Here is a 15,942-nt window from a genome sequence, read left to right as displayed (position 1 = left end):
ATGAAATCTTTTTCATCTGCTTGGTTTATTGGTCTATACCAGATCATTTTTGATGGTGGTGTAATTAAAATTCATCTTTGCATGCTGTTTTTCCACATGTCTGCCTCCTTATACACTATGGACTTCAAAGCATGTGAAAATATATTTTATATACCCAAACTCTCACTTCCCTCTTTTTTTTTCTCCTGCCAGTCCTTCCAGAAGGAGCCGTATCATGCTATAACAATATTCCAGTGTATTAGTAAATAATTTTATTATGTATTAGTGGTTAATGAAAGTGAGTTTGAGGGTCTCTGAAGTGTCTCTTCTGTTAGCAATAGTGTCTCCAACTTACTTTATTTTAAGGTGCTCAACCTGTTCATTGCTTTGCTGCTGAGTTCATTCAACCTTGATGGCACAGAGGGACAAGAGGAGCCTGGAGAAGGGTCTAAATACCAGATTGCCATTGCACAGATTCACAAGAGCCTGAAGGCTGTGAAAGACAGAATTTGGGATCACTGCTGCAAAAGAATGAGGGGAAGCCTCAGAAGAACAGATAAAAAGAAGACTTTGGCAGAAGTTTCTGGGAAGGGCATAGAGGTTACTAATTATGCCATGACAGATGTCAGGAAATACATAGACAAGGGCTCCTTTGATGTAGAGCATTGCCATATGGATGAGAGTTCCTCACTGGCAAGGAAATATGAAGAAATTTTGACCAGCCACAGTACCTGTGTTCCCATTGCAGCTGCAGAGGCTTACACCAACGAAGGTGATGATGGGCACGTTTTGCACACTGCTGCAGAATGCAGGAAACAGGTAAGGAATATTGATCTTTGAAAAATGATTGTATCTTGCATCTGTAAATACAATCTCAAAGACTCATCAGTAAATATTATCCTTCCTTGTCATTTCTGCAATTTTACTTTCTTAGTTCTTCTAGAACAAGGGATATCAAATAGTCTTGGTTATTTAATGATATGTTGAATATTTACTTTTTCATCCTCTTCAATGACAGACAAAATTCTGCTTCTGACTGTTTTGTTTCCATTTATTACGGGCAATTGATAAACAAAGTTCATTCTAGACAGACATTCTTTCTTTTTGTCTTCTTTGCCTTACACCTGAATTTTTTGGAAGGCAGGCCTCTCATGTTGATTATATGTTGCTCCTCAGTTTCATGGAATCCAAAGGGAATGTAAACAAAAGCTATATTTTAAAAAAGAAATTCTTTTTTCTTTTATTGTTTGGGGGTTTTTAATCACCTCCATGGTACTTTTGACTCCCCTTCATATCTCTTGATTTTGTTGTGTTGGACAGGATACAGCTCAAATCTTTCTGCATGTGTGTGAGACATTTTTACTGCCATGACATCTGTACAGAGGCATTTAGGAATATTGGAGATATTTCAGGTGTCTGTCACATCCACACAGGATTGTCAAATATGGCACAGGAGCTATAGGAACTGTTTTCACAGAATCACAGAATTGTTGGGATCGGAGGGAACTTTTTTTGGATGGACGAACACATGGTCAGTGGCTAGGTGGTCTGCCAGGATCCATTTTGTATGGTTTTGGTCATATTAGGAAGCATTATCAGTGCAGTCTCTTTGGACAAATTCTCAAAGAATTAAAAATTGTTGATCACTTTAGGGTCTTCTGTGGCTGTTTCAAATGTCTTGCCCATAAGCTTTTGATGTCAGAAATTCATTCCCTGCTGCAGTGGAGTCTGGTATTTCTTGGAATTTGTAGTGTCAGAAGGGCTGAGGACTGATTCTGATCACTTAGATCTTCTGCCTATAACTGGAAGCATAAATCTTTTACAAGCATTTTAGGAAAACTATTTAATTATTTGTAAAAAGAAAAACTTGCTAGTGAAAGATTCTCCTCTCATGGCAGAGGGGTTGAACCTACATGATCTTTAAGGCCCCTTCCAAACCAAACACCCAAATCATTCTGTGATTATATGAGTCTAAACTTCATGGAAGTTTTGCATTCTGGTAAATAATTTTGCCTTTCAAGAATGACTGTCAGGAAAAAAATATGTGGAAAATCAACTGATTTGCATCATTTCATGCAGGGAGACAAATTAAAAAACAGAGAACAGTGGCAGAATTCAAACAACTTCAATCAGAGTTCTGGGACTTCTGAAGCTGCAAATGTTTTCACAGTAACACACCCAAAGAAAGATCAAAAAGAGGTAATTATAACTTATAATTTTGTGGAATATGCTGGGCCTTCCTCTCTTCAAGCATTTTGAGACATGATTTGTATGTCTAAAAATTGATTGGCCTGAAGAAATCAGAATTTTCTCTAAAACTGTAGCATATATAATATTTTCTAAACATTTCCTTCCCTTCAAGTCCACTCTAGATAATGAAAAGAAGCAAAGAAATTGGTTAAAATAAAGTGATGGAAACAAAAAGTAGGGATTGGCTATTTCTGTCCAATTATTTAAAATTTATTTTCGTAGTTCAGCAACATGAAGATAATTTACACACTGCAAATTTCTTTTGGGGAGGGAGAGGAGATGATAATTTTCATTTCTTTTAGGTTTGTTAACTGTTTTAATGAAAAGCAAATAAATTCTTTTCTTACTCCTTCTCCTCTGCAGAAATATCATTCTGTTCGTAGCTTTTCTGAAGCCAGCACTGTGGATCCAGTTGTTCTTCTGGAAATGTTTTCCCAGACTAAAAACTCACAGCTGCCTAAGGACTGCTTTCTAGAAGGTAGGAATCCTTTTTTTTTTTTTTTGGTATTGCACGAATGCCAAATGAACCAGTGTTCAAAAAAATCAATTTGGAGCATGTCCAGATTAGCAGGAACTGTTTGTCTGCTCATCCTAGTGTGGATATCTGCCTTTGATCACCTGAACTTCTCCTCAGACTCTGTTGGTTCAATCCTGCTGCCTTTACAGATTAATGAAGAGTGCTTCTGGCACAGGGCAGGGAAGAGAGTCCAGATGTAATGTCCCTGCAGTGCAATATAATGAAATAATTAGTAAAAATAATAATTTACTGACATGCTAGTAAGGTATTTTTATTTTCAAAATAAAAATGTGGAAAAATGCAGAAAATAAACACATTTTTGAGATAGAAGTAAAGGCTTCTTTTGTGCCCACAAACCATTCTGCAGAAGGACACAAAAAGATGTCTGATATTCCATGTATGTGTTGCTTTATTAAAAGAGATTATTTTGGCATAAAAATTTTTACTTTTCTTTAGCTTCAGATCAGCATCACCTTATTGATAAAAGAGTACATTCTTCCTATAATATTTAAAAGGCCTTTTTTAGGTGTTTTATATTTTTAAAATCAATTTTTTAGCATTTTCCATTGAATCAATATGCCGTTCTCTATCTTTTCAGGTTGTGTTGAGTGTTTCCCATGCTGTGTAGTGGATATCACAAAATTTCCAGGCAAAACTTGGTGGAACTTTAGAAAAACCTGCTACAGAATTGTGAACCATAGCGGGTTTGAATATTTTATGGTTTTTATGATTGTATTGAGCAGTGCAGCACTGGTAAATTTAATTTAATTTAATTTCTCCACATTTGAATTAATTGTTGTCAGTACAGGAATAGTATTGAATTGATTTCTTCTGCTATGACATTCCTTTGCCCAGGGAGAGACAGGAGTGTAATAAATATAACCTTTAGAAGCCATAATGCTTTCTTTCACTTGGATAAGATATTTAAATAGATAGATTTATATATATGGAATCATAGTTTTTCATTGAACATAGTTCTTTACACTTTTGTGTTAATTAAAAGCTAAACCAGAGTGTGATTTTGCTTGGGAAAGCTTGAAAAAAATAATAGCACTTCTAAATTTCTAAAGCAAACTAGCTACTCAGTAAAAATGTAGATTGAAAATCATCCAAACATTATGATCAGAAACTAGAAGTGAAGATGGCTGTAAATTGGTAGGTGAGGTCATGCATTGCTAGTCTGATCATATCCATTTCTACTGAAGAGCAAGGAAAGAATTATTTATTTATTTGAAAGTATATTCACTGTCTACTGAGAGTAACTTGCTAAATAAAATATTATCTAATGCAGAAGGAACATAACCTGATAGTTTGAAGATGATCTACATGGTAGATATCAGATTTTCCAACAAAAGTCACTAAATTACATTCAGGGTGTTCCCTGAACAGTAGATTTGAACCCTCTGCTTTAAAATTCTCCTGACAAAACCTCCAGGGGAATTTCCTCACCTCCAGTGAGGGCTTCTCTGTGTTCATGGGGAACCAAACTGAAGTAAGGAAGGAAACTGAGTCATTTTTAATGTCCTGTTGAACAAAAAGTTAGTTGGTACCCAGGTGCAAAATAACAATAACAATTTCTTGCCATAAAAGATAATTTGCAGTGTTGAGAACTTTCCCATTTCTTGTCCTCTTGCAGAAAGGGACTTGTCTATTTTTTTCCTTATTTATAAAATCTACTGATATGAAATGTTCTGAATAAGTATGAATAGCACCAGACCATCACACATGTCCATGGTTTGTAGTGAAATTAAATGAGATGGTGATCACAGAAAGAATACTCAGAAAAGTAGGGGAGAAGTGGATGAAAGGAAAATTGCAGACATTGCCAAAGGCTCAGTGAGGAAATAATGCAAGGTGTTAAAAGGAATTTGGAATAAATTGGCAATAAAAAAAAAAAAAAAAAAAATTAGCAAGGCAGCAAATACTTTAAACATGAGCAAACACTGATGTGAATTACAACAATCAGTGAAATATTTTCCTAAAACCTCATTGTCAAGGTTTAGGTGAAAAAAACTTCAAGAATGAGAGTTCCAGATAAGATATTTGTCACATTTTTCCATGTCTGTATTGCAACTCTGCAGATGACTCATTTGGAAGGTCAGAATCTGACAGACACTGGTTAATGTATTCAATTCATGCTTTTTTGTGCAAGCATTTTAGATCAACCCCTTCAAAATTGTCAACTACCTTGGGAAGCCAAAATTTTTTAGCCCTCATCAGACATTTTTTGAAGTGTTGAACATAAAAACTTCAAAGTATGAGATTTTTCAATCAATGTGAAAATAAGATTGTACTTATGTTAAAATTTACCTTTTTACTTTTAAGTATAAAAATAAGTGGTGGTTGTCCATTATTTAATATTAAATGGTTATAATAAATCAAACTATTTATTCTTGTGCAATTAAAAAATAATCTCCCATAATCTATTGACCTGTTTTAAAACTGAATTCTGAAATTCCAGGCATTTGAAGATGTTCACCTGCAGAAGAGGGAAAAAGTGAAAATTATACTAGATTATGCTGATATCATATTTACCTACACCTTTTTTATGGAGATGATTCTGAAATGGGTAGCTTTTGGTTTGCACAGTTATTTCACAAATTCTTGGTGTTTGCTTGACTTCATCATTGTGTGTGTAAGTATTATACTCAGCTTGTCATACATTTAAATTTTTGATGTTTTGTATATAGAGAACTACCCGTAAATTGTGATTATGAATTAATACAAGTCGTAAAGACAGTTTCCAAAGGCTAAAAAACCTTCAATGCAAAAGAGGCTTTAGGACTTTAAATGGAAATTTTCAGCAATAATCAAGAAGTTGCTGAAGGAAATTTCATTAGGTATCACAATCATTGAGGACCATGATGGTTCTAAAGACCTTTCCAATTGTAGAGAGAGAGTTCAATTAGTGATTGGAAATAAAATTAAAATAAATTGATTAAGACAATAGAAAGTGTGAAGTTACTGACAGCTCTGGAGTAGATGATTTTAAAGGTTCCTTCCAACCCAAGTCAAATCTGTGATTTTGGCAGTTAGAAAAAAAGAGTTCCTTCCTTGAAGGAGAAGAAATTTAAATGGCAAAGACAGCTGAAAAGCATGGTTGGAAAAGTAATTTACCAGGGAGTTAAAGATAGGGAGGTATCTTTTGCTTTGCACAGCCCCAGAGAGAAATGCTGGAATCACCAAGAGTGACATAAGGGCAGTGTTCAATACATATACATTTGCTCTGAATGTAGAAAATGTTAAATATTATAATCTTGCTGTATAAAAATGAAACATTTTTCTTGTCAACATCACACTGGGACTGTTCTAAAGTTAAATATTTTTAAGTAAGGATGTCTAAACTGCTGACTTGTGACATCAGATTAGCTTTTGATAGACTCAGGATAGTCAGCATTGAAAGTTGTGAAGTACTCGGAAATTTCAACTGAAAAATCTAATATTATGACTATTTGTAAAGAATACCTGAGCAGCTACAGTTTTCTAATGTAAGTAGCAGTCCAAAACAGAGGATAAACATGGAAATATCCAATGGCTGAACACTGAGGTAGCAAATTCATATGAGAAGGAAGAGACAAATCATGAACAGTGAAAAAACCTAATTATTGAAATTATTTTTAATGCCTTCATTTCTCTTAGAAATATCTAAAAAGAACCAGATATATTTAAAAAAAAATTTGTTTCCACATCCCCATCCTCAGTTATGATAATAAATTTCTGTGTACACTTTTAAGAATAACTATGTAGCAAATGGGAGTATTATATCTGAATAAACCTTTCTAGTCTGGTAGTGTATGGAAGTATCATAGTTACCAATTTGATTGTTATCCTAGTACTAAATAAAATTATATTAACTGTTTTAAAAAGAAATCAAATTAGAATTAATTCCATTTTCTTTTCATGTGTTAGGAAAGAATGAAGTAAAATTATATTGTGGTAACTTTAAATATGTATTTTCTTCGTTTGACTTAATGGTGAAATAAACTGTAACATTCATCTCAGGATTGTCTACTAATATAGATAAAATAAAATTTTGTATGCCATTTAATGATCCCAGTTCCAATTCAATGAACACAGCTTTCCTTTGTTTCCTGGGGACGAAATTCTGTTTCTGGAAATTCCACAACTTGTTCCTCTGGGACCAGTCTGAAATCTCTCAGGACTTTTAGGGCACTGCGGCCTCTACGAGCTTTGTCAAGATTTGAAGGGATAAAGGTAAAGATATGGGGGAGGGGTCTGGGTTTTTATATGGGTTAGAATTTTCAATAGATACAGAAGTAAAAATCAGTGGTTTTCGGGGAAAAGTGATCTACTGAATGCAAATAATGAATTATTTTCAATCATTTCATTCAGGTTGTTGTGAATGCACTCTTTGGAGCCATCCCCTCCATCTTCAATGTTCTGCTCGTCTGCGTTTTCTTTTGGCTCCTTTTTAATGTTCTAGGAGTAAAATGGCTTGGAAGCAGATTTTGGAAGTGCACACTCAAAAAGGAATGTACTGATTCCATTTCTGGCAAAACAGATTGTATCGCCAAAAATGGGACATGGACAAATAGTGTTGTAAATTTTGACAATGTTGGCATGGGATACTTGGCTCTTCTCCAAGTGGTAAGTTCTATAAAGACATGCTCATTTTTGTTTTCCTCAAGGAACGGTTTGAGCAGCCCAACCAAGGCACACCACTATGGTTCTGTTTATCCCACTGGAATTGGGGATTTTGTTTTGGCTCCTATTAATATTCTCCTCATCTATGAGCTGCCCACCTTCTCTTAAAGAACACTCGGGCTCATGCAGTCTTTTGTTAAAATCAAGAACTCTTTCACAGCTTTTCAATCTTGTTTTAAATTTCACTTCTGTTTTAATTTTAATCGACAAACTAAGCCTGAAATAGTCTGCCTGTCACTGTATTTAAAGTTATTCTTGTTTTCTCTAGTTCAGAGTGGATAAGAAAAGAACTTATGGACCAATTTATTTAGAATTCTATGTCTTCTGTTGTAAAAGTCCTGAAGTGTCAGGATGCTAATTCACTGAGCTCACTAATACCACAACAAAGGAGAGAAAGTAATTTTTAAAAAGTCTCTATTATCCCTGTATATTTTCTAGATGAAGTTCTTTGCTCTGGATCCTCCAAAATGTTCTATGATTGATAAAAATTGAAGGATGGAACAGTCTGCTGTTCTGTTAGAAGTTGTTTTTTTCCTTTTAAGTTATATTTGCTAGTTAAGTTGTATTTGCTGAAACGTCTAGTATTCTTTTGTTTTTACAAAAATTTCAATTTAACAAGAGTTAGCATTAAAGCATTTGAAATGAATAATAACTTTTGTTTTCTTTTCAGTATTTTTTTTTCTCTCTAATAAATTCCAGGGGATCATACTTCCAAGGATATCTTAGAATTGATGCGTATTTTTTACAGCACACTTCTTATTTTTTTCCACAACTATTAACACATTTATATTATCAATAGCTATTTTTTCTCTCAGTTATAATAAACAATGCATTTTCTTTCAGGCAACTTTTAAAGGTTGGATGGATATTATGTATGCAGCAGTGGATTCACGTGAGGTATGTCACTGAAATGAAACTTTAGTTCTTTTCCCCTTCCTTCTTCCCTTTTCTATCCATACAGTCAATTTTTCTGCTTTGTTTGCAACATCAGGTCAAAAATACAAGTGATTGAATGCATCCAGCTACACAGTGAAACAATAATCCTTGGAGTACCAAATATCTGAAACTTAGATAAAATAAACTGGTCACAATAGAGGGATACCACACAAAAAGAGGGCAAGATAATATACAATTTTGTACAAATCTGATTTGGAAGCAGAATATGACTGTGCCTCTGAAGCAAATTCTCTTCCTTTTTAAACATATGCAGTAGAACTGAAACAGCCTGCATCTTTATCAGTTATTTGAGGTTTTCTTCCTACATTTGACACCCTCACTATTTTTTTCCCATTTGTATGTCCTGTTTCTCACTCTCATACTAGCACAGTGAGTCTGAACTTTTCTATTTTTAGTTGACTTTGCATTTTTCCCCATCCATTCCATCCCAGTACTCTTAACTGTAGTTAAATAGCTGCTAAATAACAGTATTTTTCCTTGTACAGATGGATTAAATTGCTTCTTGCCTGGGATGGCATCTCAAAAGAAGGAATTCACCATTAGGTTTAGTCTGAGCTGTTTTTCTAATCAGGGCACTCACAGGATCCCTTCTAATTGGAACTGTTTATTCATTACTAAAAAAAAATTGCTAGAGCAGGATTTGGCTTTGTTTTTCATTGTCTTTACAAACAGTAACAAGACAGAGCAAGACAGTTCTACTTGTACATCTAGATAAAGGAGTAAATGTGCAGAAATAATTAATCCCTCATGACAATAGAAAGATCTGCTATAATAAATTGGAAATGCTAAAGCTGAGATTATCTAATTCTTACCAATATTATTTTTCTGGTTTGATTTTTTTTTTTTTAACAGATTGATGAAGAGCCACAGTTTGAAGCACGCTTACGCATGTATGCATTCTTTGTGGTTTTCATTATTTTTGGATCTTTCTTCATGCTGAACCTTTTCATTGGAGTGGTTATCAGCAATTTTAACCAGCAAAGGAAAAAGATAAGTACTGCATGAGCTAACCCATGATCTCCTGTAATCCCAATTTGATTAAGTGAATGCTGGCTTGATATCTAGAGGTCTACCATTTTGAAATAAGTGTCTGACTAGATAAATTTAAAATAATAACATTTCAAACCAAGTTTTGAAAACAGGAATCCCTTCTTCCTCAAGGTTTTTACCTGTGAATTATATTTTCCTGCCAAGTCCTGAATTAACTCTAAGTAGAGGATGAGGAGGAAGGAGTGAGTAGCTTTAGAAGTGAGAAGTCAAAAAAGTTACCTAGACTTTGCTACAGGAGAGTGGAATTCTTTTCTTCTGCTTTGAAGATTTGCTCTGGGGAACAGAAAAACCCTTTTTGCTGAGAGTGAGCACCTCACAAATGTGAGCAGGGTAATCAATCATGGAAGGAGTAACCTCTGCTTTCCTGGCAAAGAACCTTGAAAAGGTCCTGTCCATAGAACATCTTGTCAAACTAGCTACACTTCAAAAAGTCATTCATCTACAAAATAAATCTACAAATTAATTTAGTGAGGTTTTAAAATAATAGGGATCCAAGCCACGACCCCAGGAAGAGACTGTGCAGAAATTTAAAGGCTGCTTAAAGCCCATGAAGCAATGACTTCATGCTGCAAGCACTTTTCTCCTCACAGTTGTTATATTCCCTGTTCTTGTTATTCAGTAAGAAATAGAAGGCAAAATCTTTGAATGCAAAATGCAGCAAAGAAAAGCAACAGTAATATCTGTCTGGAATACTTCACCTTCCTTGTGCCAAGCTTATTTATCAATTGAGTCCTGACTCATTTAGGGGTTTAAAGTATCCAGAATATTGAAGGAAATTGTGTCAATTTAGCCACTTGGAAGTCTTACAAGAAATAAGCATCTTGCTAATTGAAAACATACCAGGAAAGTAGACCCCAACAGGAGGTTTACAATTTCAAGGTTCCCATTTGGAAGGCAGAATTTCTACTGGAATAATTTATTATTTCCATGGGCTGACTTACACACCAAGTGTCAAAGCATTACTGCCTTTGGTAGAGAGAGATAGAAACAAAACCCACAATAAATTCTTCTGTTCTCTGAATTTGGACAGAGAAAAGATGTATAAAGATTGAAGAACAGCAGTCCAACTTCACTGTAAGAATTTCTTTTTATAACAAAGTCCCAGTACAATAATCCCAATAGATAAAAAAGTAAAGTAGTTTAAAAGCTTGAACATTTGCTAGAAGTTTATGTAGATGTAACACTTCTTTTTCTTTTCTTAGCACATGCTGTAACTGACATTTTTTATTTTTCATTTTTCTCTTTCATTTCTTTTCTGCTTCTTTGGGCTTTTCACTGAGAGTCCATGTAGTGAAGTTAAGCAGAATTTTCAGAGGTTTTGCTGGAGTGATTCCAATTGCAGATGCCCTGCTGTGCATTGTTATGTATTTGTTGTACAAAATGCTGATCACTCAGTGCTTTTATGATGAGTGATTCCTGAATACTGGGTTCCAAGGGATTGCTCAGTAATGCAGGTGGTGTGGATGTTAATAAGAAATTTATTTCTTATTAACAGGAACTTCCTATAGAACTTGGTCCCAAAATTCTTATTCATCATCCTCTATTTGCTTGCTAATCCAGCAATCTACTTCTGCTTCTGCCTTTCCAAAAAAATATAAAATATTCCACTTCTTGATGAATCTTATGTAATTTTAAAAATAGGAAATAGATTTGCAAAACTTTGAAAAGGCTCTCACACTTGAGGGAACTGACTTGGGATCACAGCCTGGACTTGACTTTCATGATCAACCCAGATCAGATCAAGGGGAAAAGGAGAAATGGTGAAGACACATTTGGTCTCTGTGCTCTCTTAGGTCCCACTCATGACAACTGTAACTTACTGTCTTTAACATAAATTTATTGGTATTTATTTGACTGCATCTGAACAACAATATTTTTTCTCTTTACTTAGGTGGGAAAGATCTATTTTTGACTGAGGAACAGAAAAAGTACTATAATGCTCTAAAAAAACTTGGATCCAAGAAACCCCAAAAACCCATCCCAAGACCATCGGTGAGGCCACGTTAAGAAGAATATGACAGAGGATATAAAGATGATGATATTTAAACTCAGTAGCCAGGAATTGGGAAATAAACCTTGCATTAGAGACCTTCATCTTCCTCAGTCAATATAGAATTTAGATTTTATTCTCTTTTGTTGAAAAATTCCATCCAACACAGTCATCTTTGAGGGTATTAACTAAGAAAATTTACAACCTATTCACCTACTCAAATGTGCAAACTTTTTAAACCAGTTCATATGAAGTATTTGATATTCATAACATGATCTTGGTTATTTAAGTTGCATGATGTTGCTTCTGCAACTAGATTGGAATATTGCAGGTGATAATGAATACAGAGCATTACATGCCCCATGGCTATTATTTGCTTTTAAATAATCTTATGCTTTATTCCTTACATTTTCTTAAATTTAATTCCAGGCCTGGCTTTGCACAGTAACTACTCAGAGTTTTTCCTGCTTATGACATTTTAATTAGAATTGCTTATCCTAAAATATCTGCTTCAATAAGTGTTTCTATTAAAAGAGCAATCACAATGTACTCTGAATGTTTTCCTGCTATGTATTTTTTTCTAAGCCAATGTGCTTTCTTGATGCCTGAAAATACTGAAAGTATGGTGAGTTTTCTTTGAGAGTCTAAAGAAATCACCCCAAGCTGCTTCTAGTAGCTTGTTGTTAATTTATGTTATGTTAAATTTCTTTTCTAAGCACAAATTACTGATTAATATTTGAATGCAGGCTGGGTCTCAGAAGTGGCATTAAGTAGTTCTCCTTTCCACAGAATGCATTCCTGGGATTGATGTTTGACATCGTATCTCACAAAGCTTTTGACATCACCATTGTGATTTTCATCTGTCTAAATATGGTCGTTATGATGGCAGAAAACAACGACAGAGCCACCAAGGAGGTTCTGAATAAAATCAACTATTTTTTTGTGGCTGTATTCACCGCAGAATGTGTCATAAAAATACTGGCCTTAAGGCACTACTACTTTGGAAGTGGCTGGAACGTGTTTGATTTCAGTGTTGTGATCCTTTCAATAGTGAGTAAGTATCAATCACTAGGTCAGGTAAAGTGTCTTGCCAGTATTAAGTCAAATTCCTGCTTGAAGTAACCACCTACATATGTTTGATAAACAAATTCCAGATCCATTGCACTATTTCAAACTAATCACTGCTAAGTGATTCCTTCTAAAAGGATGCATTTTTGTTTTCCCTTATATTTTTGCAGAATACTAAAAGGTAAATGGAGTTTTCAAATTTTTAAGTTGATTTTTATTGAGGAATTAACAGAATATTAATTTAATTCAGTAATATATTTTTAAACTTATTATACTTAAACTGTTGTCTAATGTTTTATGCTTTCAATTTACATGTTGTCACATTAGCTGTTGTTTTCACAGTAAAAGAAAATTCAGGTTAAAAATACATTTCCATCAAAAATGGGGATTAATTTACTTTTCCAGAACTTCCTCTTAAGAAGGCAAAGCCCAGTTGTAGATTTGGAAAGCTCAGGAAAATTTGGTTGCTCAACACCATACTAAACCTAGACCACTATTTATGACTGAAAAAAATTATTAAAACTGGCTTGTATTTTTTTGGCTCTTTAAATAAGACTAGATGCTGATCATTGACTCTGCAAAGGGTCATATACAGCTCTAGTTTCTTATACCATTTATTTTGTCTGTTCTTTCTAGTCAGGCTCAGGTCATATCATATAATAAAGGATGGGAAAGAAAAACTGCTCTGAGTTCTTGACTTCTTGCCGAAGCATGGTCGCCTTTTGCCATCCTGTACAACCCAGAAAAATTGTGACTTCTTAACTCTCCTGTTTGTAATCATTTGCATCACTACTGTGATAGCAGGGTCATAGAATGAGGTGTTATGGGAGATAAACACTGAGAGACAATCTTCCTTTATTTTCTTCTTGCTCTTCTCTGATCTCATTTAAGTACCAAGCATTAGTCAAAGCCTCACATTTAGGCTTTGGCCTAAAGAAGAAGCAGCACTCAGAAAGTGGCTCAGAGGCAGTCCCAGAGCTTCCAGCACAAGACCAGAATGGATTTAATAGGATTTTTAGGTACTTGAGCAATGAATGCATAAATTCACTCCCCATATTAGAGAAACTTGGAATAAGGAAGCTTCCAAACTATGCAGAAATCTTGATGCCTCTTTTATATTGAAAGATATTAGTTTTTCTTTCTTTGCCTAAACTTTTATCTGAGTTTCAGAATTGATGACGTTTATATTGAGAGCAGTGTGATGTGATCAGTGTTACTGCCAACACCTAAAGCACAGACTATAACAAAACAGACATTAATTTGACTAACTTGACCTGACAACATTTTGTTTTCCTTTGCTTTTCAAAGGTCTTGGAGTTTCTGAAGTGTTTAAATCTTTCTTCTCCCCTACGGTTTTGAGAACTCTTCGTTTGGCGCGGGTTGGCCGAATCCTGAGAATAGTTCGCAAAGCCAAAGGAATTCGAACTCTTCTTTTTGCACTGCTGATGTCTCTTCCTGCACTGGTCAACATTGGCCTTTTGCTTTTCCTGATTATGTTCATTTATGCCATCGTGGGCATGGCAAACTTTGCCTGTATCCCCTTGCAGGGTGGGATTGATGATATTTTCAACTTCCAAACATTTTGTGGTAGCATTCTCTGCCTCTTCCAAATTACCACATCAGCTGGCTGGGATGGTCTTCTGGCCCCTGTGCTAAAAGCATCTGATTTATGTGCTCACCAATTAAATGTCACAGAGCCAAACAAAAATAATTGCGTAAATAAGGGCTTTGGTATTTTATATTTTGTAAGCTATGTCATTATATCATTTCTCATTGTTGTAAATATGTACATAGCTGTCATTTTAGAGAACTTCAGTGTCGCCACTGAGGAAAGCGCAGATCCTCTTTGTGAGGATGACTTTGATATGTTTTATGAGACATGGGGAAAATTTGACCCTCTGGCAACGCAGTTCATAGATTATTCTGCTCTTTCAGACTTTGCAGATGCACTGGCAGAGCCCTTGCGTATCCCAAAGCCTAATAAAATCCAGCTCATAGCCATGGACATCCCTATAGTTAGTGGAGATAGGATCCACTGCTTGGATATCTTGCTGGCTTTCACTAAAAGGGTCTTGGGAGAATCTGGAGATCTGGAGAGTCTTGAATTAAACATGGAAGAAAAGATTGCAGCTGACAGTCCACCTAAAAGTTGTTACAGCCCAATTTCTTCTACCCTTAGAAGAAAACAAGAGGAAGTGTCAGCTCTTGTTATTCAAAGGGCCTTCAGGAGGTATTTGAAACAACGTTCTCTTGAAAGTATGTCCTTAAACCATTGTAAACATAACAGTGCTGTCTTTGAACAAGAAATACAGGACAAGCAAAGTCTTCTTGAATCAGTCCTTAATGAAAATCATGGTAGAAAGGCAGATAAATTACGTCCTACTTCTTCCATATCCCTCCCTTTATTTTATGATGGTGTTGCTGAGACACACAGGAATAGGCTTAACACATGAGGTTGCCCCTGGCTGCAGCATTTTCAATTAAACCAATGACACTTATTTTCAGATGGAGACCATGTTTTATTCCACAAATACTCTACATTTAGAATAATACTGGCAGCCTTCAAGTATTGTAATTGTTCAGTTTTGCCTATGCTCCTTAAAGCACTTAAGATTTTAAAAACCATGGCATAAATATTAGAGGAAAATCAAACCATGGAATTTTTTTCCTCAGCTCCTGGAGTTGGTGAGTTAATTTTTTCAGCTGTAATTTTTATATTAGTTCACATGTTTACAGAAGTCTGTAAAAGATCAGTTGTTAGCACTTATTTATAAACACACAAGGATATAGAATAAGGTACATGTCTTTAGGGAGGAACAATTTTTCCAAACAGGCTTTATTGTAGAAAAGTTAAATAATAAATGCACTTCTGCAAATAAGCTCACTCAAGACACTTGGGTATATTCAGCCTCTAATTCTGATGGTTTTGGGACCATCCTCCTCCTAATATCTTTGAATGGATTTGTTTCTGTCTAAGGATTTTTGAGGTATCTTTACAGAAACACCGAAAGGGATTTAACAGATCATCCTCAGTTGCCTGTGCCTGAAAGTTGTACATAATTTGTTCTTTGTATTATTCAATGTAGGAAAATTGTTGTAATCATAATTAAAATCAAAGAATGTTGTGCAAGAGGTACTGTTTCCAGAAAGGAATAATTGTACATAAAATCCCATCATTACACATTTTCCCTGGAAAGCACTACTTAGTAATCTGAAAAGAAATTCATGATGTATCTTGTGAGGTAGCATTTATTAAATTTAAATAAATCATTTATTTAATTGATTCTGAAAAAATGTATGAACAATGTGTATTATTTTACTGATTTTTTTTTGTTGTTTTGCAGTTTGGAATACGACTGATTTAGATTCTTCAATAAAGACATCAGATGCTTAACATGTTTTTGTCTATTTTCTAACAAGTATCTTCAATTTCATTTATTACAAGACAATCTATTTTGGAGGGGTA

The 15,942-nt window shown here is 34.8% G+C and overlaps 1 protein-coding gene across 1 annotated transcript in view; it reads left to right on the top strand.

The window, feature by feature from the left end:
- LOC110484531 (sodium channel protein type 5 subunit alpha-like) overlaps positions 1 to 14,929 on the top strand; it is a 31,470-nt gene extending 16,541 nt beyond the window's left edge. The window contains exons 15-25 of the mRNA XM_077781332.1: positions 346 to 765; positions 2,557 to 2,707; positions 3,345 to 3,499; positions 5,208 to 5,401; positions 6,892 to 6,961; positions 7,100 to 7,354; positions 8,255 to 8,308; positions 9,221 to 9,362; positions 11,310 to 11,410; positions 12,198 to 12,462; positions 13,785 to 14,929. Coding sequence (XP_077637458.1) covers positions 346 to 765; positions 2,557 to 2,707; positions 3,345 to 3,499; positions 5,208 to 5,401; positions 6,892 to 6,961; positions 7,100 to 7,354; positions 8,255 to 8,308; positions 9,221 to 9,362; positions 11,310 to 11,410; positions 12,198 to 12,462; positions 13,785 to 14,929 — 2,952 coding nt within the window. The remainder of the gene's footprint in view (positions 1 to 345; positions 766 to 2,556; positions 2,708 to 3,344; positions 3,500 to 5,207; positions 5,402 to 6,891; positions 6,962 to 7,099; positions 7,355 to 8,254; positions 8,309 to 9,220; positions 9,363 to 11,309; positions 11,411 to 12,197; positions 12,463 to 13,784) is intronic.
- The last annotated feature ends 1,013 nt before the right edge of the window (positions 14,930 to 15,942 follow it).

This window comes from Lonchura striata, chromosome 1 (genome assembly GCF_046129695.1).
Source record: "Lonchura striata isolate bLonStr1 chromosome 1, bLonStr1.mat, whole genome shotgun sequence".
In the NCBI taxonomy this organism is placed as follows: Eukaryota; Metazoa; Chordata; class Aves; order Passeriformes; family Estrildidae; genus Lonchura; species Lonchura striata.
This window is presented reverse-complemented; position numbering and strand designations above follow the sequence as displayed.